General features: G+C 45.1%; 1 protein-coding gene across 7 annotated transcripts in view; it reads left to right on the top strand.

Annotated features, from left to right (window-relative positions):
- Nucleotides 1–25,515, top strand: part of espn (espin) — a 161,988-nt gene that overhangs the window by 5,446 nt on the left and 131,027 nt on the right. For all 7 annotated transcript variants that reach the window (XM_080215478.1, XM_080215477.1, XM_080215476.1 and 4 more), the window contains exon 2: nt 11,732–11,925. In XM_080215478.1, coding sequence (XP_080071604.1) covers nt 11,732–11,925 — 194 coding nt within the window. The remainder of the gene's footprint in view (nt 1–11,731; nt 11,926–25,515) is intronic.

The following is a 25,515-nucleotide window of genomic DNA, read 5'->3' as shown; positions in this document are numbered from 1 at the left end:
TTAGAATCATAGAATGCCTGCAATGCAAAAGGAGGGCTTCCCGACTTGAGTCCCAGCCTAACGTTGGCACTGCCAGCCTGTGTGTCAGTTCCCCATTTCCAATCTGTCTCTGGGTGGATTGCGGGGAGGAGAGGTGGCCTGCAGAGGGCAAGTAGTCAATCCAACTTGTTAAGGGCCACAGGGTCAAATAAAGGAGGCTGGTTCGGATTTTTTTATTCAATTTGTGGCACAAGGGCATTGTTGGCTGGCCAGAATATATTGCCCATCCCTAGGTGCCCTTGAGAAGGCGGTGGTGAGCTGCCTTCTTGAAACGCTGCAGTTAACGTGCTGTGGGTTGACCCACAATGCCGCTGGGGTGATTGATATAACTGAGTGGCTTGCTAGGTCATTTCAGAGGGAAAATCAATCATATTGCTATTGCTCTGGAGTCACATGTAGGCCAGATCAGGTAAGGATGGCAGATTTCCTTTCCTAAAGAGGATATTAATGAACCAGATGATTTTTTCTTGACAATCGATTCATGGTCATCATTTGACTGTTAATTCCACATATTTTTTATTGAATTCAGATTTCACCATCTACCGTGGCGGGATTTGAACACAGGTCCCCAGAACACTAGCTGAGCTTCTGGATTAATAGCCTAGTGATAATACCACTAGGCCAGGTTCCGCAGGCAACAGGAGCCAGTTTAGTTGTTTGGAGGCAACTTCCCGGCAGCAGACTTTCAGCTGGCAGCTGGGCCAACATCCCAGGTAGGCCTCAGGCCTTTGTGTTTGCTTGCATGTGACAGCAGCCACATGTCACTCTGTAGAGGTGTTTCCCCCAATCCAACTCAGTGGCCCTGCTCCAAAACTCATTTTTTAAATTCAAGTTGGAGAGAGGATTGTGAGGATCTCTCTTCCCGACTTCTCTGGCATCCTGCTTATGAACTGGCAGGCCTTTCATAGAATCTCTGCAGTGCAGAAGGAGACCATCTGGCCATTGAGTCTGCACCGACCATAATTCCACCTAGGCTCTCACCCCAAACCCCACGTATTTACCTCCCTAGTCCTCCTGACACTATGGGGAAATTTAGCATGGCCAATCAACCTGACCTGAACATCTTTGGACTGTGAGAGGAAACTGGAGCGCCCGGAGGGAACACACGCAGACCCAGGGAGAATACGCAAACTCCACATAGACAGTGACCTGAGGCCGGAATTGAACCTGGGTCCCTGGCATTGTGAGGCAGCAGTGCTAACCACTGGGCCACCGTGTCCTCCAGCTTCAAGAGTGTTAACTGGCCTGTGAAGCTGCCCCTTGCTATTAATTGGCCGTCATGATGTGGAGATGCCAGTATTGAACTGGGGTAAAACAGAAAGAAATTTCACAACACCAGCTTAAAGTCCAATAAGTAAAGTAAATAAACCTGTTGGACTTTAAGCTGGTGTTGTGAGATTTCTTTCTATTAATTGGCCATCCCAGGAAAAATGACAAAGGCTGTTCCATACATAGTGCAGCATCTGACCCGCACATGGGCTCCACAGAGGAGTTCAGAATCCATAGGAAAAATCCCGCAGGAATAAGCTTGGACCCAATTTCTTTCTGGGCTGTTCTAAATGAAGCATTAACTCTTTCAAAATCAGTTTAATAGAATCATGACAGTGCAGAAGGAAGCCATTCGGCCCATCAAGTCTGCACTGACCACAATCCCACCCAGGCCCTATCCCCATAACCCCACATTTTACCCTAGCTAGTCCTTCTGACACTAAGGGGCAATTTAGCCTGGCCAATCCACCTAACCTGCACTTCTTTGGACTGTTGGAGGAAATTGGAGCACCTGGAGGAAACCCATGCAGACACAGGGAGAATGTGCAGTCTCTGCACCGACGGTGACCCGAGGCTAGAATTGAACCCCGTTTCCATTAATGCTGTGAGGCAGGAGTGCTAACTACTGTAACAAAAGCAATTCAGAATAAATAAGTCATTCATGCCTAGGGTTTGGGTTCAGGTCTGGACTGTTTTGAGACTTTCCTCCATTCAGTAGCTGCGTGGGTCACAGGGGAAAAGGATTTGGTGCAATTTTAACCTCGTGCTTTTCAGAGCTGGACCCAGTGCACAAATCTGAATTGACTTAGCGTTAAGTTGGCAATTCTATTTGATTATGTCTTTTGGATGGTGGGTATGGAAATTAGAAGTTCTGCAATGGAATGGGATGAGCAGGGGGAGAGAGGGAGCTGGGGGGGGGGTGGTGGGGTGGTGATCTGAAAAAGGCTGAGCTTGATTACTATTTGTTCAGTAAGTTTATGCAGAGGATGTGAACCCTGGTGGGTTACCGGCGGTAAGATACCACTCAGCCATGATCAATAATTGAATGGCAGCAGGATCAGCACGAGACAGTGAATGATCTTCTCTGAATCACCTGTCCCATTGAACTTTCTCCGCTATCAATCCTGATCTGGGAATGCTTAATACTGACTCTGAGTCACTCCGAGAGGAAAACATTCCGTTTCTCACCACAAAAAAACACATTAAACTGGCTAAGACTATTAACCAATTTAATTTGCACACAGCAACTTCCCAGTAAGCACAGTGTAACGTTTAAAATTTATTCATTAGTGTCAAAGTAGGCTTATATTAACTCTACAATGAAGTTACTGTGAAAATCCTTTAGTTGCCATACTCCGGTGCCTGTTCGGGTACACTGAAGGGGAATTTAGCATGGCCGATGCACCTAACCAGCACCTCTTTCGGACTGTAATAATTACCAGATAATCTATTTTACTGATTTTGGTTGAGAGACAATGTTGACCTGGACACGGGGGAGAACTCTTCTAGCCTGCCATGGGATTTTTCACACCCCCCCCTTAGACAGAAGCGAGGGCCTCTGTTTAACATCTGATCTGACAGTGACATATTCCCTCAGTAATGGCACTGGGAGCATTGACCTCAGATGGAAGCTCAGACTGGGCGGGTGTGGGGCGGTGGGGAACCTTAATCTGTGACCTTTGCTCTCAGAGGTGAGAGTGCTAATCACCAGCCACGGCTGACAGGATTATTTTGTGGAGTGTACTTGTTGACAGCTTGTCAGGGTGGCACAGTGGTTAGCACCGCTGCCTCACAGCACCAGGAACCCAGGTTCAATTCCTGTCTTGGGTCACTGTCTTTAAGTTTACTTATTAATAGTCGTAAGTAGGCTTACATTCACACTGCAATGAAGTTACTGCGAAAATTGTCTGTGCAAAGTCTGCACATTCTCCCCGTGTCAGCGTGGGTTTCCTCCCACAGTCCGAAAGACGTGCTGGTTCGGTGCATTACCCATGCTAAAACCTTCCCTCGCTGTACCCAAACAGGCACCGGAGCGTGGTGACTAGGGGATTTTTCACAGTAACTTCATTGCAGTGTTAATGTAAGCCTACTTCTGACACCAATAAATAAAAACTAAAATAAAACCAAAGAGCAATGTCTGTGATTTCAGCCAAGCCACAAAATGCTTTATGCATGGAAAATTGCTGCAAAATCACCTTTGTGACTTTACCATTCTGTTTCATCTACGGAGGTAGTCTGTTACAGATCAGCTGTTGTCGATCTTTCTTTGTGGACGAAAGGTTTGGTCAAACTGCAGGCCAATCCAAAGTGGCAACATGATACCAAATACTATCCATGTCTAATAGCTCAGTTGGAAGAGACCAGGCAAATGCTTTGATTTCTAGGCCTCTTGTTCTCTATTAACAAAAGACTTTGATCACTTAAAGATGTGCTTTTAGGCTGATTGATTGGGTAACAAATTGTCCCTATATTGGACCTCCCTGATCCTCGCACATTAGGCGTAGACTAAAATCATGAATAGGTCACTGAGACAATGGGACGGCGGCGCGGGCTCGTTGGGCCGAAGGGCCTGTTTCCCGTGCTGTGTTGTTCTTTGTTCTTTGTTTAAACACCAATGGTGCCATCCTTGCTGTTGAAGATGATCAGTAATACTGAATGGCATGGTAGCACAGTGGTTAGCCTCACAGCGCCAGGGACCCACGTTCAGTCCCAGCCTCGGGTGACTGTGTGGAGTTTGCACATTCTGTGTCTGCGTGGCTCTCCTCCTGGTGCTCTGGTTTCCTCTCGCAGTCCAAAGGTGTGTGGGTTAGGTTGACTGGCTATGCTAAGTTGCCCCTTAATGACAGAGTGATTAGCAGGATGTTTATATGGGGTTATGGGGATAGGATCTTTGTGGGATTGTTGTCGGTTCAGACTTGATGGGCCAAATGGCTTCCTTCTGTACTGGGATGATTCTTTGAATATGTAAGGAAGACTAACGACACAGTTGTAAAATGCATTGGACTGAGTGTAATTTATTTTCACTGTGGAGCAGGTTCAATGGGCTGAATGGTCTACTCCTGTTTCTATTGTAATCAACTACACACAGCTAGTGAGAAGACCAGGAGTGGCTGCTTACCTGTTGTGCCTGGAACATTTGTTGGCTTTCACAACATATTTTGTCATTGAAATCCCAATGGGATGTTATGACTTTGCTTGATTAGAAACAGTGTGGCTTACACATGAAACTCTTTATAACTCATCCAAAACGTCATTTCAGAGAAATGTATCTTTGTACATTGAAGAAAAAGTCAAGGAGTGCAGTCCTGTTGGAGGTGGAAATGGGATGTTGAGTGGAGGTCCCCTTTGCCCTCTTAGACTTCAAAGGTCCCAGTGCACCATTCAAAGAAGAACAGGCATATCTCCCCACTGACCAATACTTATACCACAACCAGTAGCTCAAACAGACTAGACAGTCATGATACCATTTGTTTTCAGGGGCTTGCTGTGTACGACATGGTGGTTGTGTTCCCTATCTGACAAATGTAAATACAAGAGTTTATTTTCTTATGATGTCCCAGTCTCCTGTCAGCAGCTTTGTAATGACTGGAAAACTGTAACCATACAGGGCGTATGGAACAACACATTTAGAAACAGATGCTCCTTTTCAGCACCTCCCAAACTCATGACCACTTCCATCTAGAAGAACAAGGGCAGCAGATACCTGGGAACACATGGAAGTTCTCCCCCCCGCAACCCACATATCATCCTGATTTTTTGTTTACTCATTCGTGGGATAAGGGCGTCACTGGCTGGCCAGTATTTATTGCCCTTGTTATCCCTAGTTGCCCTTGAGGGGGTGATGATGAGCTGCCTTTTTGAACCTCTGCTGTCCATCTGCTGTGATTGGCCCACAATACCATTAGGGAGGGAATTCCAGGATCGTGACCGAGCGACTGTGAAGGAACGGCGATATATTTCCAAGTCAGGATGATGAGTTGCTTGGAGGGGGACTTCTGGTTGGTGGAGTTCCTATGTATCTGCTGCCCTTGTCCTTCTAGACAGAAATGTTCACGAGTTTGGAAGGTGCTGTCTAAGAACCTTTGAAGAATTGCTGCAGTGCATCTTGTAGATAGCACACACTGCTGCTACTATATTTGGAAATATATCATCGTCCCTTTCACTACTGCTGGGGCAAATCCTGGAATTCCCTCCCTAACAGCACAGTAGGTGTATCTACACTGCGTGGACTGCAGGGGTTTAAGAAGGCGGCTCACCACCACCTTCTTAAGGGCGATTAGGGACAAGCAATAAATGCTGGCCTGGCCAGCAGCACCCACAACCCATGAATGAAAAAATATATAACTGCCACAACCAACAAGAATAGTGGAGTAGTTGGGGTGAGTTGAATGGGCTATTCCTAACTCTAGAACAGGGTGGAAATCTCCTCCAATGGGAGTGTGTACCTGGAAATGAAGGGAGATTTTTGTTTGATGAATGGGCGTCATGGGCAAGTGCATCCTCTTGTAGTGGCACAAACTAGTAGTGGGTTGCCCCTTGGGAGTGCAAATTGACAAAATCAACCTCGGTATCCGTACCTTTGACGTGACTTCAAAAGCAAGGCTGGAAACTTTCAGCGACTGGGCCGATTTAAGAACTGGTGCTTGTGAATTAATAGTGTACAACAAACAAGCATTGCTATTAGAACAAAAACAGAAACGGCTGGAAAATCCCAGCAGGGCTGACAGTATCTGTGGAGAGAGAATAGAGCCAACATTTTGAGTCTGAATGATCCTTTGTCAGACTATTGGCTCTATTCTCGCTCCACATATGCTGTCAGACCTGCTGGCATTTTCCAGCATTTTCTGTTTTTGTGTCAGATTCCAGAACCTGTGGTAATATGCTTTTATCTGAGCATTGCTATTGGTTATCTTGGCTACATGACAAAGGAAGAAAGAGGTTGCATTGATATAGTGTCTGTCACCTCAAGACACTCCTGAGACTTTACAGCCTTAGATACGTTTGAAGTGTGGTGATTGTTGTATCATTCCAGTAAATCTGCACACAGCTTCCACAATTAGACAATGATTGGATAATCTGTTTATAGCCATGTTGCGTGAAGGACAAATATTGGCCAGAATGCCGGGAAACTTCCTGCTCTTCTTCAGAATTGCGCAATGGGATTTTTAGGGCGGCACAGTAGCACAGTGATTAGCACTGCTGCCTCACAACACCAGGGACCCAGGTTGAATTCCTGACTTGGGTTACTGGCTGTGTGGAGTTGGCATATTCTCCCCATTGGCTGCGTGGGTTTTCTCCCACAGTCCAAAAGATATGCTGGTTAGGTTCATTGTCCATGCTAAATTCTCCCTCGGTGAACCCGAATAGGTGCCAGAGTGTGGGGACTAGGGGCTTGTCACCGTAACCTCATTGCAGTGTTAATGTAAGCCTACTCGTAACTAATAAATGAACTTTTTAAACCAAATTGAGAGGGCATAGGGGGCCTTGGTTGATGGTTTCACCTGGAGGATAGTACTCTCGGCAGTGCAGCACTCCCTCGGTAGTGGTAATGGGAGTGTCAGTGCAGGTCATGTGCTCAAGGCTCTTGGAACCACAAGGAAAACATTGGAACAATTGCACGGCTTCCACACTTTCCTTGGTACATGTCCATTCTTAGTGGGAAATGTACGGAGAAGCCATTGGGAAAGCAGTACATTTATTGCAATGAATGAAGAATGGGAGTGTTACCTGGGAATTGCTGAGATTTGTTTCCCGTGTATAGTTATGTAATAAGCATCAGAAAGCACGTGAATATTGCTCCCCTGAAATTAAATTTCTGCTTATTGCTGACGTAATTGGAACTGTTCAAATAAGCCCCTGGGGCCAAGTGGCAAACACAGGACTAATTGGAATCTATTTGTGGTCTCGTCAAGATCTTAATGATATTTTTACTTGCAGTCATTTAAAGTCGTCATTCCCTGGCGCACAAATCAAACATTGCCAAAATGTTCAATATTGTGACTGATTGGATCCCTCAATGTTATTATCTTTTGAATCATTATGGTTTCAACAGTAAATTCAGAGATAGAGTATCAATCAAGCTTTTCTAATTTGATAAAACCTCAGCACTTTTAGGATAAAAATTAAACAAATAATGACATTCGGTGAAATGTATCACTACATCACAAGTGTGTGTGTGTGTGTGTGTGTGTGTGTGGGGGGGGAGGTGTATGTGCATAGGGGATTTTCACAGTAACTTCATTGCAGTGTGAATGTAAGCCCACTTGTGACAATAAAATAGACTAACTTTATGTGTTTCAGTTTGAAGTTTATTTATTAGTCATAAGTAAGGCTTACATTAACACTGCGATGAAGTTGCTGTGAAATTTCCCTAGTTGCCACACTCCGGCGCCTGTTCAGGTCAATGCACCTAACCAGCACATCTTTCAGACTGTGAGAGGAAACCGGAGCACCTAAAGGAAACCGACGCGGAGATGGGGAAAATGTGCAAACTCCACACAGACAGTGACACAAGCCAGGAATTGAATCCGGGTTCCTGGCACTGTGAGGCAGCAGTGCTAACCACTATGCCACCATGCCATGTATGTGTGCATGTGTGTACATGTGTGTCTGCCTGCATGCTTACGTGTGTGTGCATGTGTCTGCATGTATGTGTGTGTGTGTGTGTGTGCAGTGGGAGGGGGTGTGGGATAGTGGATAACCTCATTGTTGTGGGTCAGATGTAGGCCAGACCAGATAAGGACAGCAGATTTCCTTTCTTAAAAGGGCTTTTAACAACAATCGTCACTGGTTTCATGGACATCATTAGACACTTAGGGTGGGATTTTCTGGCTGTGCTCTCCTCAAAGCCGGAAATTCCTGCCTGAATCAATGGACCTTTGCATGGTCTGTGTCCCATCCATTGCGATTCCCATGGTGGGCGAGATGGGACAATTCTGCTCTAAATTCCAGATTTTTATTGAATTCAAATTTCACCATCTGCTGTGGTGGGATTTGAACCCAGATCCCCAGGACATTACGCTGACTCTCTGGATTACTAGTCTGGCAATAAAACCACGAGATCTCCCTTCTTCACAATAGCACTTTGGGATATTACAGTTCATCCGAGAGAGCAGGCGGGAGCTCAGTTTAACACTCATCTGAAAGATAGTACCTCTGTCAATGCGGCACTCCATTCCAATCGCTGTCATGAATTTACAACCTTTGGACTGAGAAACTGAGCCGTGGCTGATATGAGGAGAGATGATTCAAAATTGGTTTAAACGATTTATAATTTCCTTTGTTTTAATGAGTGGCATATCGTGCAGGTTTGAGTGTGATTCCTGGGCTATTTCTAGATATACGACTGAATGATAAAACAATATCAGGTACAGATTGTTAGTAATCCAGCAATAAACTGCTGTGATGTTATGGCAGATTTAGAGGCGTCTATATTTAGTTAAAGTAGATTACAGACAATACGAGCATGTAGCAACAGGTGGATGAGGACATGCAAATAAATGGTGGTGTATGGGCTTTTTAAAATTGTAACCGGCCTCATGAAGCCGGTTATATGTAGAGTCCGATAGTGTGAACCTGTGTATCAGTCTGCAGTGCTGGTGTGGACTTAAGGTGGGTCAGCAGAGTTGCAGTGAGAGTAGGGGGAGGGGTGTTATGACTACCAGGTTTGATCCCTTCCAATTCTGCGGCCTGACCTTCAAAATCCTCTTGATGTGATTCACCTTTGCAGTAAAAGCGGTGGCACAGTGGTTGGCGCTGCTGCCTCACAGCGCCAGGGACCCGGGTTCAATTCTGGCCTTGGGTCACTGTCTGTGTGGCAGTTGCACATTTTCCCCCTGTGGAAGCCCTGTGGGTTTCCGCCGGGTGCTCTGGTTTCCTTCCGCAGTCCAAATATATGCAGGTTAGGTGGATTGGCCATGCTACATTACCCTTTAGTGTCCAAAGATATGCAGATTAGGTGGATTGGCCATGTTAAATTACCCTGTAGTGTCCAAAGATATGCAGATTAGGTGGATTGGCCATACTAAATGCCCTTTAGTGTCCAAAGATGTATAGCTTAGGGGAATTGGTCATGGTAAATTGCCTCTTAGTGTCCAAATATGTGCAGGTTAGTGGATTGGCAATGTTAAATTCCCCTTTAGTGTCCAAAGAAGTGTAGGTTAGGGGGATTTGTGGAGTAAATATGTGGGGTTATGGAGACAGGACAGCGGGGTGGGTAAGATGCTCTATCGGGGTGTTAGTGCAGAATAGATGGGCTGAATGGCCTCCTTCTGCACCATCGGGATTCTATGATTCTATGAAAATATGGCCTAAATTTGAGTGAGAGTGTGCCTGATTACTGTCCAGAGGGTCATACTCCTGTCTTGAGCGTAACCAGGAATGTGTGTCCAAAATGCACTTACTATTACCCCAGTTTTTAATGTGTGAACCACTTAGCAGTTCAAATTATGGATAAAACTCATTCAAATAATCAAAATATAAATTTTCCCATTAACCAGTGTGATTGGACAGCACAATAGAATATAATTGTGTCAATTTTTTCCCATTAGATAATATTCTTGGTTGTATTTAATATCAATGACTGGGTACAGTCTTATCAGCATGATAGAAAAGGACTTATCTCCAAAAATAAATATTTGTAAAAGGATTGTCCGGCCCTCAGTCACCTGAGTTAAAATCAGTGAAAATAACTTTAGCAAACTGTACTGAATGGCTTAATGGTTTCATTGATGTCCCCTAGTCAGTTTACTTAGCAAATACTTGGTTACAGGGACTTATAAAACGTACTTACCAGCGCTTGGAAGCATTAGAAAATTAACTCTGTCTGAGCCAGTGCACACGGTGGACTCTGGCAAACTCAGCCTGGAAGTCAGGCTGGTTTTGTGGGTTGGGCCTTATCCACATAAATTGACTCTTTCACCAATATCATGGAGAACAAATGCAAGTAATTTTAGCTCTGGCTCACTTACGTTTTAAATTCAAATTAAAATTATGGCAGCAAGGTGGCACAGTGGTTAGCGCTGCTGCCTCACAGCGCCAGGGATCTGCACTCCCTGTGTCTGCGTGGGTTTCCTCTGGGTGCTCCTGCTTTCTCCCACTCTCCAGAAGATGTGTGGGTTAGATGTACCAGCCATGCTAAAATCTCGCTCAGTGTACCCGAACAGGCACTGCAGTGTAGCAATTAGAAGATTTTCACAGTTACTTCCTTGCAGCATTAATGTGAGTCAATTTAATTTGATTTATTATTGTCACATGTATTAGTGACAATACAGTGAAAAGTATTGTTTCTTGCGCGCTATACAGATAAAGCATACTGTACATAGAGAAGGAAAGGAGAGGGTGCAGAATGTAGTGTTACAGTCATAGCTAGGGTGTAGAGAAAGATCCGCTTAATGCGATGTAAATCCATTCAAACGTCTGATGGCAGCAGTAATGTCACCCTGTGACACTGATAAATTGAATGAAATTCCACAATCTTTGGGCTGGTTTAACCAATTTCCCATAGATTGTGCTGGTATCACTGGAATAAATGAGTGAACTCTCTACCTTCAGGTTTCTGCTCCACTCTGACGCTGAACTTGTGAATGTGAATGCAATTTTAAATTCCGTCTCTCTGTTTTTAAAATTTGCTCTGGCACCATTCCCCCTCCCCCTTTTTTTAAAAGCCAGTTCGAAACCTGCTCCCTTAACCGTGCTTTCGAACATCTCTCTGAAGGTCCCTCCCTTGTAATGGCCACCTCCTCCCCCCACCCCGCCCCGCCCGCCCCCCACTGTGGAGAGGAAAAGACAATTATAAACCTTGAACAAATCTCCCCAAAGTTTACGCATTTCCAAAGTATCGATTGCCAACTTCTGTAGCTTAGCTTTATAACAAAGGTTCTTCAAACTGGAGATGAATCTTCTGCAACAAAAACAGAAAATGCTGGAAAATCTCAGCAGGTCTGACAGCATCTGTGGAGAGAGAATAGAGCCAATGTATTGAGTATGAAGAAGGTTCACCCAGATTGAATGTTCACTCTATTCTCTCTCCACGGATGCTATCAGACATACTGAGATTTTCCAGCATTTCTGTTTTTGTTTCAGATTCCAGCATCCACCAGTATTCTGCTTTTATCTTATAAGAAGCTTGTGGTCTTTGTTTGCATCCAAAGCCTCAATATCACCCACCCTGTCAGCAGAACTGGAGTAAGAAGTCTGACAACACCAGGTTTAAGTCCAACCGATTTATTTGATAGTAAACTCACAAGCTTTTGAGGTTAAACGAGGTGAAGTGTTTACCCCAGTCCAACACCGGCATTTCCACATCATGTCCACAGCAGAACTGGAGACATATCCTGAGACCATTAGTTGCCATTTAGAAAACCGCTTTCAAAGACTCCATGGACCTAAAAGTTTGACCTATTTCCTTTTTAAATCACCACAGGATAAAGACAGTTCTGGAGCTACAGTTCTGCACCTCGCTGCATGGTTTGGGCATCAAGACATCACGGAGTGGCTATTGAAAGTTGGAGGCAGTGACCCAACAGCAGCGACAGACACTGGAGCACTTCCTGTGCATTATGCTGCTGCCAAAGGTGACCTCCCATCACTGCGACTGCTGCTTGGACACCGTCCCAAGTAAGTAATAGGAAAGACTGAGATAGCAGCTTGATACAATGTGTTTGAAACAGCCCATTGGTTATAATGTCCGGGCAGCTACTTCCCACCTTTGTGAAAAAGTGAGCAAAGTGAGCCAGGAAATTTGGGATTCACTCGCATGTCAGTTATCCAAGTCAGGATTCAACACAGCAGAAAGAAAATCAGCAGTCAAAGTGCTGTGTTTATTTGTTTATTGGTGTCACAAGTAGGCTTACATTAACACTGCTATGAAGTTACTGTGAAAAATCCCCTCGTTGCCACATTCCAACATCTGTTCGGGTACACTGGGGGTAACTTATCATGGTCGATCAACCTAACCCGCACATCTTTGGATCGTGGGAGGAAACCGGAGCACCCGGAGGAAACCCACACAGGCATGTGGAGAATGTGAAAACTCTGTACAGACAGTGATCAAATCTGGGCTGTGAGGCAGCAGTGCTAACATTATGCTACCATGCCTTCAACTTTCTTAGTGTGGCTTGAAGATCTTATAGTTTTATTTCTAAAGGAATAAAATTGAAAAGTAGGCAAGTTAAGTTAACGACACAGTGCCTCACAACACCAGGGACCGGGTTCGATTTCAGTCTTGTGTGGATTTTGGATATTCTCCCTGTGTTAAAGTTAAATTTATTTATTAATCACGAGTAAGCTTACATTAGCACTGCAGTGAAATTACTGTGAAATTCCCCTAGCCGTCACACTCCGGCGCCTGTTCCTGTCAATGCACCTAACCAGTATGTTTTTCAGAGTGTGGAAGGAAACTGGAGCACCTGGAGGAAACCCAAGCAGACACGGGGAGAATGTGCAAATTCCACACAGACAGTGATGAATGCCGGAAACTGAACCTGGACCCTGGTGCTGTGTGGCAGCAGTGCTAACCACTGTGTCACCGTGCCACCCATAGTGGGTTTCTTCCAGGTGCCCTGGTTTCCTCCCACAGTCCAAAAATGTGTGGTTTACGTGGATTGGCCATGCTAAATTGCCCCTTAGTGTTCCAAGATGTGTAGGTTAGATAGCGTAGCCATAGGAAAGGTGTAGGATTACAGGAATAGGACGGGAGAGGCCCTGGATGGGATACTCTATCAGAGAGTCATTCCAGACTCAATCGGCTGAGTGGTCTCTTCTGCACTGTTGGGATTCGATGATTTCAATCCTGCATCGAATGTTGGTTAGGCAACTTGTAGAGTATAAGAAAGATATAGAGGCGTTGCAGAGGATGTGGAGAAGATTAATAAGGATAATACCAGAAATGTGTGAGTATACATTTCAGAAAAAGACTGACAGGCTTGAAGAAAGGAGGCTAAAGGATGACCTAATAGAGGTTTTTAAAATCCTGAAAGGTTTCGATAAAGTGGATTGAGAGAGAATGTTTCCTCTTGTGGGGAGAACATCAGCAATAATATATTGTATGTGTCTTAAGTTACTGCTCTGGATACTGTTCCCATCAGAGTGAGTGAGTAAAAATGCCAAGTTCTGGGGAGGGAAAGGAAAGCCTTCAGCCAGTATTGGCTCTGTTGATTTTAAGGAGTGGTCACTCTATTTTCACAACTGTGTTAAAATGAGCAATTCTTTGTGTGAAAACAGAACTAAAGTAAGTTCAAATTTTGAGGTAAAGAGAAAATGTAATTTTTCCAAGCATCCAACAACTGTGATCATTTGTCCAGAAACATATTGTGCCAGGAATTCTCTTGGAGAATTCTCTTGCTGTGGGCCCCATCATTGTTACTTCACCAGAAATGTGCCTGAACTGGCTTCTGCTAAACCTCCAGTGAGGTTACACTGGCAGAACGGGATAGCTCCGAGGAAATTCTTGGCTGTTGCTACAGTTTTTGGTGTTTTCCTCATGTATTTTCCACAAATTAACTTCCCAAGGACAATTGGATAGATACTTAAAGGGGGAAGAATTGCAGGCCCATGAAGAAAGAGCCAAGATGTGGGACTAATTGGTAGCCCTTTTAAAAAGCTGGCATAGCCATGAAGGACTGAATGGCCTCCTTCTGGACTGTACATTTCAATGATTCTAAGTTTGGTAACAAAAATCACCTCCATATGAGGGTTTGTGACCTGAAGTTTTAGGATGGAGAAGGCTTGTGTGCACCATAGAATGAATGGGCCAAGAACACGAGTCTGCTAACTCCAGCAGCCCCAATATTACATCCTAAAGAGCAGCGATTGGCATATGGTGGGACATGTGCCCTCACTCAGGAGAACTCCCGTCTGGGGGAGCTCCTGGCTGATCAGATTGACCTGCATTTCTCCAGTCCCTCCAGGCACAGGGCTTCAGTGGCCAATAGAAGTACTGCAGGGAGCTGTTTGGAACTAACTGCTGGTATCTGGAGGACAGGTAGGAAGCAGGAGTCCCAGGGTGGGGAGGGTGGTGAAGACCTGAAAGGGTGGGGGTGGACAAAGGCAAGAAAGGTCTCAGGGGGGAGGGGGGAGGGGAGTCAAGAGGTCACAGAGCCTTAAGGTGAGGGTGCCATCAGTCAGAAAAGGCTTCTGATGGAGGTGTCCCCCAATCCCTTCCAGCCCAAGGACAAAGTTTGTTCTTTTCCAGCCTCCCCCTACCAAACTATCATCTGTCTGCCAGCCTAAAAATTCAGGCTGGGGAGGAATAGGCCGTTGAGTGGCTATTGTGGACAAATTAAGGACCTTAGTTGGGGCAAGGACTGGCTTTCTGTCTGAGGCCTTCCCTGCACAAGTGTGAAATCACAGCTAGGTCAGGGCAGGCAGGAACCCAGAGAGGGTGGGGTGGGGGAAGGATGGTGTGGCATCAAGTATAAAATCCTGACCCACATTGAATTTGAGTTTGTCTTTACTTGTCAGGCATTTAGATAGTTGTAGTGAGCCCAGTCGTCGAACCAAAATCCTTATTGCTATATTTTGGCTTATTGTATAGAATGTCTCCCTGAGTTCACAATACAGTGAAATAAACACATCATCACAGCATTGGTTATACTATTAATCAGGGAATATGTAAGTGACATATAGGCATCTGTGTGATTGGCTTAGATTTGTAGGTTGGGTTAGCTGTGGTAAATCTGTGGGGGATAGGGCAGTGGGATGGTGTTGGCCTGGGTAAGATGCTCTTTTGGAGAGTCAGGGCAGACCTGATGGGCTGAATGGCCTCCTTTTGCACAGTAGGGGCTCTGTGGAATCTATGCTTCCATTTAATGGAGGAACAATGGGGGCAAACATGTTGAATTAAGCAAGACATCCCAGCGATATCCAATATTGTATATTCCTTACAAACTTTGTCGTCATGTATCTAAAGCCCTGCGACTAATCTGCCCAAAAGTTCGGAGCTGACAGCAGAGCATTTCTGTAATGGTGAGAGGATGGGCAATGAGAGTGTCCAAAGGAATCTGCGTGTCCTTGTTCATTAGTCCCTGAAAGTTTGCATGCAGTTGCAGCAAACAATTCGGAAGGCAAATGGCACATTGGCTTTCATCGCAAGGGGATTTGTCTACAGGAGTAAGGGTGTCTTGCTGCATTATACAGAGCCTTGGTAAGACCTCATCTGGAGTATTGTGTACAGTTTTGGTCTCCTTATCTAAGGAAGGAAATACTTGCCATAGAGGGAGTGCACCGGGGTTCAACCCCTGGGATGGTGGGGTTGTGTTAAAGTTTAAAGTTTATTAGTGCCGCAAGTAGGTTTACATTAACAATGAAGTTATTGTGAAAATCCCCTGGTCACCACACTCTGGTTCGGGTACACTGAGAAAGAATTTAGCTTGGCCAATGCACCTAACCAACATGTTTTTCGGATTATGGGAGGAAACCGGAGCACCTGGAGGAAACCCACACAGACACAGGGAGAATGTGCAAACTCCACACAGACAGTGTCCCAAGCCGGGAATCGAACCTGGGACACTGGTGCTGTGAGGCAGCGGTGCTAACCACTGTGAGGAGAGACTGAGGAGACTGACTTTGGAGTTTCAAAGAATGAGGGGCAGCCTCATTAAAACTTACTAAATTCTTACAGGGTGTGACAGGATGGATGTGGATAAGATGCCTGTCCCCCCTGGCTGGTGAATCTAAAATCAGGGGACATAATCTGAAGATATGGGGCAGGCCACTTAAGACTGAGACAAGAAAGAGTTTCTTCACTCGGAGGCTGATGAATCTGTCTACCCCTGCGGGCTGTGGAAGCTCAGTGATTGAGCAACTCAGAAGTTGATATATTTCTGATACTATTGACCTTAAGGGATATGGGAATAATGCAGGGATGTGGTGTTGAGGTGGATGATCAGCCATGATCTAATTGAATGGCAGACAGACTCGATGGGCTGAATAGCCCACTCCTGCTCCTCTGTTTTTAAATCCACTGGGGCCCTTTTAGCAGGTGTGTAAGTCTTGCTTCAAATTTCCCAGAGTTGACTGATCTGTTCAGTGTAAGTGAGTGCATAACAAAATGTGTGTGTGATGGAGAGCAGAATGACGTGAGTGAGGGAGTATGATAGATGAGAGATAGAGAGAGGGAGGGAGAGCAGAGTCAGAACATACATATGTGCATGTACTTAAGTGTGTGTACATGCATGCATTTGCACGTGTGCACATGTGTGAGTGTACATTTGCATTTGTGTACACTTTGTGCATTTGTATGCGTTTGAGTGTATGTGTGTGTTTGTGTGATGAGTGTGTGCGTGTGCTTATGTGTGCGTGTGTGTGTGCTTGCATATGTGTGCATACAAATGCGTGTGTGTGTGTGTGTGCGTGTGTGTATGCATGTGTGCGTGCCTGTGTGTATGCATGTGTGTGCATGTATGTGCCTGGACGTGCGCATGTGTGTGCGTGTATATGTGTGCCTGTGTGTGTGTGTGTGTGTGCCTGTGTGTGTGTGTGTGTGTGTGCCTGTGCGTGTGTGCGTGGAGAGATAGACTGTCAAGAGTATGCGCGTGTGTGAGATGGAGAAGGAATGTGTGTGTGAGAGAGAGACAGCGTGCTTGTACGAGAACAGAACTGGAAAATTCCACTTGTCAACAAGTCGGAGCTAAGCTACTTTGTCACTTTGCTAAGCTGCAACACAGAGTGATTCACTCACTGGCAAATAGAATCAGCCGTGCGTGCTGCATCTCAGTCTTTGTGTGGCCTGTTACTTACAGGCAAGGTGCATGCTTTTCACAGGATAATGGACAGCTTTCTTAAAATATGGCAAAAACTCAGGAATATCTTCAGTATGATTTATTCATTCTCTGTTTAATTCGACCTGTACCCACCGACATGCTCCTTAATCGAGAAGGCAGATCCCTCTCTCTCATTTCCTTTTATTATTAGGGTGGCATGGTGGCACAGTGGGTTAGCACTGCTGCCTCACAGCGCCAAGAACCTGGGTTTGATTCCTGGCTTGGGTCACTGTCTGTGTGGAGTTTGCACGTTCTCCCCATGTCTGCGTGGGTTTCCTCCAGGTGCTCCGATTTCCTCCCAGCCTGAAAGACATGTTAGTTAGGTGCATCGACTCAAACAAGCGCTAGATTGTGGTGACAAGGGAAATTTCACAGTGACTTCATTGCAGTGTTAATGTATACCTTACTTGTGACTAATAAATAAACTTCCACTTCATTTGGGGAAAGTTCTCATCCACTGAAATGTAGAGTGGGAATATTCCCCGATTTGTGTGGAATCCCAAGGGATGTCAGTGAGGGTTCCTTCACCTTAGGTTCTGATTTTTGGCAAAAACCCCCCAAGAGATTTTCCAAGCACTTACGTCCCATTTCTCCAGGACTTTCACGGAAGTTACTCTGGACAATCAGGAGAATTTTTTTTGGAAATTGATGGTAAATGTGTTTCTGTTACCTGCTTGAAAAAAATCTTCAAGTGTATTTAATACAATGGAGCTGGTAACCTAATGGTAATGTCACTGGATTAGTAATCTAGGGATTTAGGCTATTACTCTGGGGACATAGGTTCAAGTCCCATCATGGCAACTGGTGGAATTTAAATTCAATTAATAAAATTGATTTTGGGAGCACAGTGGCACAGTGGTCAGCACTGCTACCATACAGCGCCAGAGACCTAGGTTTGATTCCCGACTTGGGTCACTGTCTGTGTGGAACTTGCACATTCTCCCTGTATCTTCATGGGTTTCCTCCAGATGATCCGGTTTCCTCCTGCAGTCCAAAGATGTGTGGGTTATGTGGATTGGCCATGCTAAATTGCTCCTTAGCGTCAGGAGGACTAACTCGGGTAAATGCATTGGATTATGGGGATAGGGCCTGATCGGGATTGTGGACGGTGCAGACTTGATGGGCTGAAGGGCCTCCTTCTGCTATTCCTCCTTCTGCCACTCCAGTGACAAGAAGTATAAGAAGGGTGAATGCATCCCTTCGTTACTTAGGATTCGGCCTGGAATGTAAATCTCGGAGAAGATATCTAAAGATCACTGTGTTAGTCAATAAACAATGGACTTTCTAGGCTGACACTCCAGTGCAGTACCAAGGGAGTGCTGCACTGTCAGCTTTTCCGATATAATGTTAAACTGAGGCCCTTTCCACCCCAATCAGGCGGATGTTAAAGGTCCAGTGGTATTATTTGCCAGATGAGCAGTGGAGTTCTCCCTGGGGTCAGGGTCAGTATTTATCCCTTGACTAACATTACTGAAAACAGGTTATCTAATGGTAATCACATTACAGTTTGTGGGAATTTGCCAATGTGTAAATTGGCTTCATTACACCTTAGACTGCATTACAAATATGCTTCACTGACTGGAAAGTATATAGAATAGAATCCCCACGGTGCAAAAGAGCCATTCAGCCCATCGATTCTGCACTGATTCTCTGACAGAATATTTTTCTCAGGCCCACTCCCCTGCCCTAGCCCTGTAACTCCGCACATTTCACTTGGCTAATCCACCTTACCATCACGTCTCGGGGCAGCAAGGGGTAATTTAGCATGGCCGATCCACCTAACCCTCAGATCTTTGGACTGTGGGAGGAAACCGAAGCACCTGGAGGAAACCCATGAAGATACAGGGAGAATGTGCAAACTCCACACAGACAGTCACCCAAGGCCAGAATTGAATCTGGGTCCCTGGCACTGTGAGGCAGCAGTGCTAACCACTGTCCACCGGGCTACCAAAATATGTTGGGATGTTCTAAGGTGGGCAGAATCTTGTTTCTCCACCCAGGGTTAGGGTGCTGAGCCACATGACAATGAGTACATAGCTCATGGTGACCCCAGGTAAAAGCAAATTACTGCAGATGCTGGAATCTGAAACCAAGAAAAAGTGCTGGAAAATCTCAGCTTTGACAAAGGGTCATCTGGACTGGGAACGTCAGCTCTTTTCTCAACTTACAGATGCTGCCAGACCTGCTGAAGTTCTCCAACATTTCCTCTTTGGTAATCCCAGTTTGCCTTATTTGCTCACTCTGCCCATTCAGAGCCTGGTTTTATGCTGGGTCAGCCAATACCATGGCTTTATTGAATGTAGTAAGAAGCCTCACAACACCAGGTGAAAGTCCAACCAATTTATTGAATGTGGCAGCTTTGCCCTGCAGTTGCTGCTGGCTGAACGTAAACCAGATCTGGGACTGTGCAGCGCCAATGCCTCGCTGACCCCAGATAATAGCAACTTCTGTGTTTCGGCGCACCACCTTGGGAGGGAAAGAGTGGATGGGAATATCTCCTGTTACAGCCGGAACCAAACAACATTGTTAATGATTTCCTGGACATCAATATTCCCACTGCTGCAGTCCAGAGCTGACTAATCTGCAGTCAGTCACTGCAGAGCACTTGTGGCGCAGGGTGATAACAGTACGCTCTTTGTTCCTGCTTTGGTTATGTAAACTGCTCACTGCTTCTGGAGGGAAGGGGCTGTTTGAATATGCGAGAGATCCAACTTTCTCACAGAGCTGCGATTCACTTATAGAGGACTGAGTGCGGACGATTCCATCTCACAAACTGTTGACCTGGCTAATGCAGATGTTTTATTTGTCACAGCACTTTTACCTATCCTTATGGTTTCTTATTTTGGTCCCTATCTGAGAAGAATGGATCAACTTCCATTCAGAATTGTCCAGTTTACGATAGTCACGTAGTAATTCAGTATCCCCTTCCAGCCTACTAATCTTCTCCCAGACCAACTATTAGCTGTGAGTAGGTGACTGGTCCTGACTCTTGACATTGCCAGCCCTGACCTGACTGCAATCCAAAATGATCAGTTCGAACCTGAATTCAACCCCCCATCTCAACTCCGTGAATGTAAAAATAGAACCTCTTCCTGCTAACTTAAGGAGGACTTCAGCACCCATGCTTTGGAATGCAGGGAACTTTGTCTTTCTGTAATTAAGTCATAGAATCATAAATCCTTGCAGTGCAGAAGGAGGCCACTTGTCCCATCAACATTTTTTCCCAACAATAAGGGAGTCTAAAACTAGAGGGCATAGGTTTAAGGTGAGAGGGGAGAGATACAAAAGAGATACCAGAAGGGCAGTTTTTTCACACAGAGTGTTTGGAATGAGCTGCCAGAGGTAGTAGTAGGGACGGATACAATTTTGTCTTTTAAAAAGCGTTTAGACAGTTACATGGGTGAGACGGGTATAAGGGGATATGGGCCAAACGAGGGCAATTGGGACTAACTTAGGGCTTAAAAAAGGGGCGGCATGGACAAGTTGGGCTGAAGGGCCTGTTTCCATGCTGTTAACCTCTATGACTCTAAGCATTTAGACAGTTACATGGATAGGATGGGTATAGAGGGGCATATGCGGGCAATTGGGAATAGCTTAGTGGTAAAAACTGGGCGGCATGGACAAGTTGAACTGAAGGGTTTATTTCCAAGCTGTAAACCTCGATGACTCTAAGCATTTAGATAGTTGCATAGCTAAGAGGGGTACAGAGGGATATGGGGCAATTTGGACTAGCTTAGTGGTAAAAACTGGGGGGTATGGACAAGTTGAGCCGAAGGGCCTGTTTCCAAGCTGTAAAACTCTACGTCTTTATGACTCTAAGCCTGCACTGACTCTGTGACAGAGCATCTTACCCGGGCCCTATCCCCATAGCTCCACGTATTTGCCTCACTAATCTACACATCTTGGGACACCAAGGGGCAATTTAGCATTACCAATCCTCCTAACCCCCACATCTTTGGACACTAAGTGGCAGTTTAGCACAGCCAATCCACCTAACTGACACATCTTCAGAGTGTGGGAAGAAACTGGAACACCCAAAGGAAACCCGTGCAGACACGGGGAGAACATACAAACTTCACAGTCACCCAAGGCCGGAATTGAACCCGGGTCCCTGGAGCTGTGAGGCAGCAGTGCTGACCACTGTGCCACCCTTCCTCCCAAGCGGTTTGTGGATGTGAGAGCAAAATGGGGAAGAGCCACATGGTTCAGTCAAGGTGAGATGTGTTCAGACGCTTGGGGTCAAGTTACCTTTGTTAGACTTGATATGAAACTTGCAATCTTTGGATTGTTAATCTCAGAGACAGAACTGGTTGACACTGGTGCTCCTGTGATATGATCTATTCACAGCTGATACAGAACAGGAATCATTTGCTGCATTTCATTTGAGATTGGTTACGGGAGAGAGGAGTTCATTGAACGTAGTGATGGTATGACATGATTATAGTAGCCGATACTCAGTGTAGTTTATGATGAAGAGATTGGATTGTAGTTCTGATGGCGGAGTGGGAATAAAATAGTCGGGCCTGGGCCATCCTCACACCCAATCCTCTGCTATGTCCTTACTGGAAGTGTGATCTCCACCAGCGTGTGTTAAGAAGAGTTCCCACTATAATTCTGGTGAAGTTATGGAGGCGAAGGTGGAACAGTTTTCAGAGATTTGCTCACCTTATTCAGGTAGGGAAAAGAAGAAATCAGATCTTCTCAGCAAACACTTCTGGGTGGTGGGTGAGTGCAGTTAGATGGAATCTGCTCTCAACAACTGACTACTCCGTCTGGTTAGTGGTATGTGATGTACTGTGGTTCAAGAAGCAAATACGCAAGATTTAGCAAACTGTTTAAATTGCCTCAAATGGTTTGTTTCCTATCCTGAACCTGTCTACTAGATTGAAGTCTTATAACCGCCCCACGTTAGTCATCATTCTGTAGCTTCAGTCCAGAGATGTGTGGGTTCGGTTGATTGGCCATGCTAAATTGTCCCTTAATGTCAGGGGCACTAGCTAGGGTAAATGCATGGGGTTATGGAGATAGGGCCTGGGTGGGATTGTGATCAGTGTAGACTCGATGGGCTGAATGGCCTTCTTCTGCACTGTAGGATTCTATGATTTTCTTATATTGCTCTGGATGGTTCCAAGCCAGATATCATTCATAAGACTGTGAGCTAAGACATGGCTTTTCTTAGCAGCCGATCCTCGCAAACCTTTGGCTTGAAGTTGTCCAGGGAAACCTGTTGGTGTTAGCAATGGTCTTCAAAATATAAAATTGCTTGCGTATTAAAGATATTTGATCCAGTCTGCCACATTGCAGTGGAGAGCATCTGGTGGATTCAGTCACTTTCAGATATCCATTCATCCTGATGCAAGTTTCCTGATGTTTGCTTTATCAGTTTAAAACGTGCCCATTGTGTTTCGATCCATGGTTGAGGGAAATTGGACACTGATTCCTAATCAAAGCTGACCGTCAATCAGGCAGAAGTTATAAAGCTGATCTTTACACCCTAGTTATGACTGTAACACTACATTCTGCACTCTCTCCTTTCCTTCTCTATGTATGGTATGCTTTGCCTGTATAGCTCACAAGAAACAATACTTTTTATTGTATGCTAATACATGTGACAATAATAAATCAAAATCAAATCAAATCAAATCAATCAAAAACCCGAAAATGCTGGAAAATCTCAGCAGTCAGGTAGCATTAATGGAGAGAGGAACAGGGTTAACATTTTTGAGTCTATATGACTCTTCTTGGAGGTGGCACGGTGGCACAGTGATTAGCACTGCTGCCAGGAACCTGGATTCAATTCCGGCCTTGGGTCACTGTCTGTGTGGAGTTTGCACATTCTCTCCGTGTCTGTGTGGGTTTCCTCCGGGTGCTCCTGTTTCCTTCCACAGTCCAAAGATGTGCAGGTTAGATGGACTGGCCGTGCTAAATTCTCCCTTAGTGTCAGGGGGACTAGCTAGGGTAAGTATGTGGTGTTATGGGGTTTAGGGCCTAGGTGAGATTGTGGTTGATGCAGATTTGACCTCCTTCTGCAGTGTAGGGATTCTACGATTCTTCAGAGCTGGACTTTAGTTGAGGACTGCTGTTGGTTTTAAGGTACTGAGACAATGATGGGGGGTGGGGGTGGTGGAGGGGTGTGGGTGGTTGTGTTGGGGGGGGGGGAATGAAATTAGGCAGTGTGGCTCTTGTTAACTCCTAATTAGTGTTCCAAAGTGTGATCAGATGTCAGATGAGGCTAAGCTCAGACTGTTGGAGTTATCCTGGTCATCTTGGGTAATATAAAAACAGATTATTTGGAAATTATAATGTAACGTTTGGTGGGAGCTTGCTATGCACAAGTTGGTTGCCACATTTCCTACGTGGTAACAACGACTCTGCTTCAGAAGTGCTTCATTGGCTTTAAAGTGCTTCCCAAGATCCCCTGACAGGGTGGCACAATGGTCAGCATTGCCTCACAGTGCCATGGACCCAGGTTCGATTCTGGCCTTGGGTTACTGTGTGAAGTTTGCACGTTCTCGCCGTGTCTGCATGGGTTTCCTCTGGGTGCTGCAGTTCCAGTCCAAAGTCGTACAGGTTAGTTTGATTGGTCATGCTAAATTGCCTCTTAGTGTCAGGGGGACAAGGGTGGTCATGGGGATAGGAAGTGAGTGGGAATTTGCCGGTGCAGATTCAATGGGCCAAAAGGCCTCCTTCAGCACTGTAGGAATTCTATGATTCCAGGAAAGAAATGCAAGGCTTTTTAGATAGTGTACAAATCTAAATGCCGCATGATAAGTTAAGTCTTTCTGGACTTCTGCAAAGGAAACATGAGGGAGAAAATCATAAGATTTTGATGAAGGCCATTAGTTTTAGCTTCACTTATAAACAAGTCCACTGGTTTCTGGCAAAAACAAGCACAATTGCAATTAACAAGGTATAATTGTACTGGAATTTGACTCTCTCATCACCATAAGACATGAGAGATAGGAACAGGAGTAGACCATTCGGCCCATCAAGACTGCTCCACCATTCAGTAGGATCATGACTCATCTTGGGCTTTAACTCCACTTTCCCACCCACTCCCCATGTGCCCTGATTCTGGGAGTGATCAAAAATCCATCCTTACATATATTCAAGGATGGCACATTCACAACCCTTTCATAACCCTTTGAGTGAAGAAATTTCTCCTCCTCTCAGTCCTAAGTGATCAACCCTTGATCCTGAGACTTTGTCTCCTTGTTCTAGATTTCTGGGTCAGGAGGGCAATGGGCGAGCTTTTCCAGCCGTACCGAAAGACCGGAAAATCCTGCCTGAGGTCAATAGACCTTTGCATGGTCCTGCCCCACCCATTACGATTCCTATGGCGGGCAGGGTGAGATAATTCTGCCCAGTGTGTCAGTATTTGCTTTGTAATGCCCTTGATTGTAAGAATCTTGAATATCTCAGTGTGATCACCTCAAAAATCAGAGAATACAGACCCACTTTACTCAGCTTGTTATGGTAGACCAACCCTTTCATCATATAAACCAATTCAATGGACCTTTGATGTACTGCCTTCAATGCAAGTGTATCTTTCTTAAATATGGAGACCAAAATGGCTCATAGTATTCTCGATGTGGTTTCACCAAAGACCTGCACAATTGTAGCAAGACTCATTTATTCTTGAACTCACTCCAATCTCCTTGCAATAAAAGGCAGTGTGCCATTTGATTTCCTATAACTGCAAGGTAACCTTTTGTGTTGCTTGTTCGAATACCCCCAAGTCCCTCTGAACATCCATTTACAGGTTTCACGCCTTTTAAAAAATAATCTGCTTATATATTCTTACAACCAAAGTGAATAACCTCACAATTCACCACATTATACCCCATCTGCCAACTTGTTGCCCGTTTATTTAATCTGTCTGTATCTCTTTGCAGCCTCTTTGTGTCCTCCTCAGAGCTCACATTTCCACCTAACTTTGTATTGTCAGCAAACCTAGATACATTCCTCTTTGTTTAAGCCATTAATTTAGACCGTAAATAGCTGAAGCTCCAGTGCTAATCCTTACGGCACTCCATTAGTCACAGTCTGACAACTGGAAAACTCCCCTATTTATTCCTGCATATCTGCTTCCTGTCTGGTAAACAATCCTGTATCCATGCTAATATATCACCCCATGAGCCCTAATCTTGTGTATTAACTTTTAGTGTGGCACCTTATTAAATGCCTTTTGAAAATCATAAGTGTAAATTTATTTATTAGAATCACAAGTAGGCTTACATTAACACTGCAATGAAGTTACTGTGAAAATCCTCAAGTTGCCACACTCTAGTGCCTGTTTGGGTACACTGAGGGAGAATCTGGATGGTCAGTGCACCTAAGCACATCTTTTGGACTGTGGGAGGAAACCGGAGCACTGGGAGGAAACCCACGCAGACACCAGGAGAATGTGCAGATTCTGCACAGACAGTGACCCAAGCCGGGATTT

Source organism: Carcharhinus amblyrhynchos, chromosome 30 (genome assembly GCF_965287045.1).
Source record: "Carcharhinus amblyrhynchos chromosome 30, sCarAmb.v2.hapA, whole genome shotgun sequence".
In the NCBI taxonomy this organism is placed as follows: Eukaryota; Metazoa; Chordata; class Chondrichthyes; order Carcharhiniformes; family Carcharhinidae; genus Carcharhinus; species Carcharhinus amblyrhynchos.
Note: the sequence above shows the minus strand (reverse complement) of the source record. Positions and strands in the feature narration are given on the sequence as shown.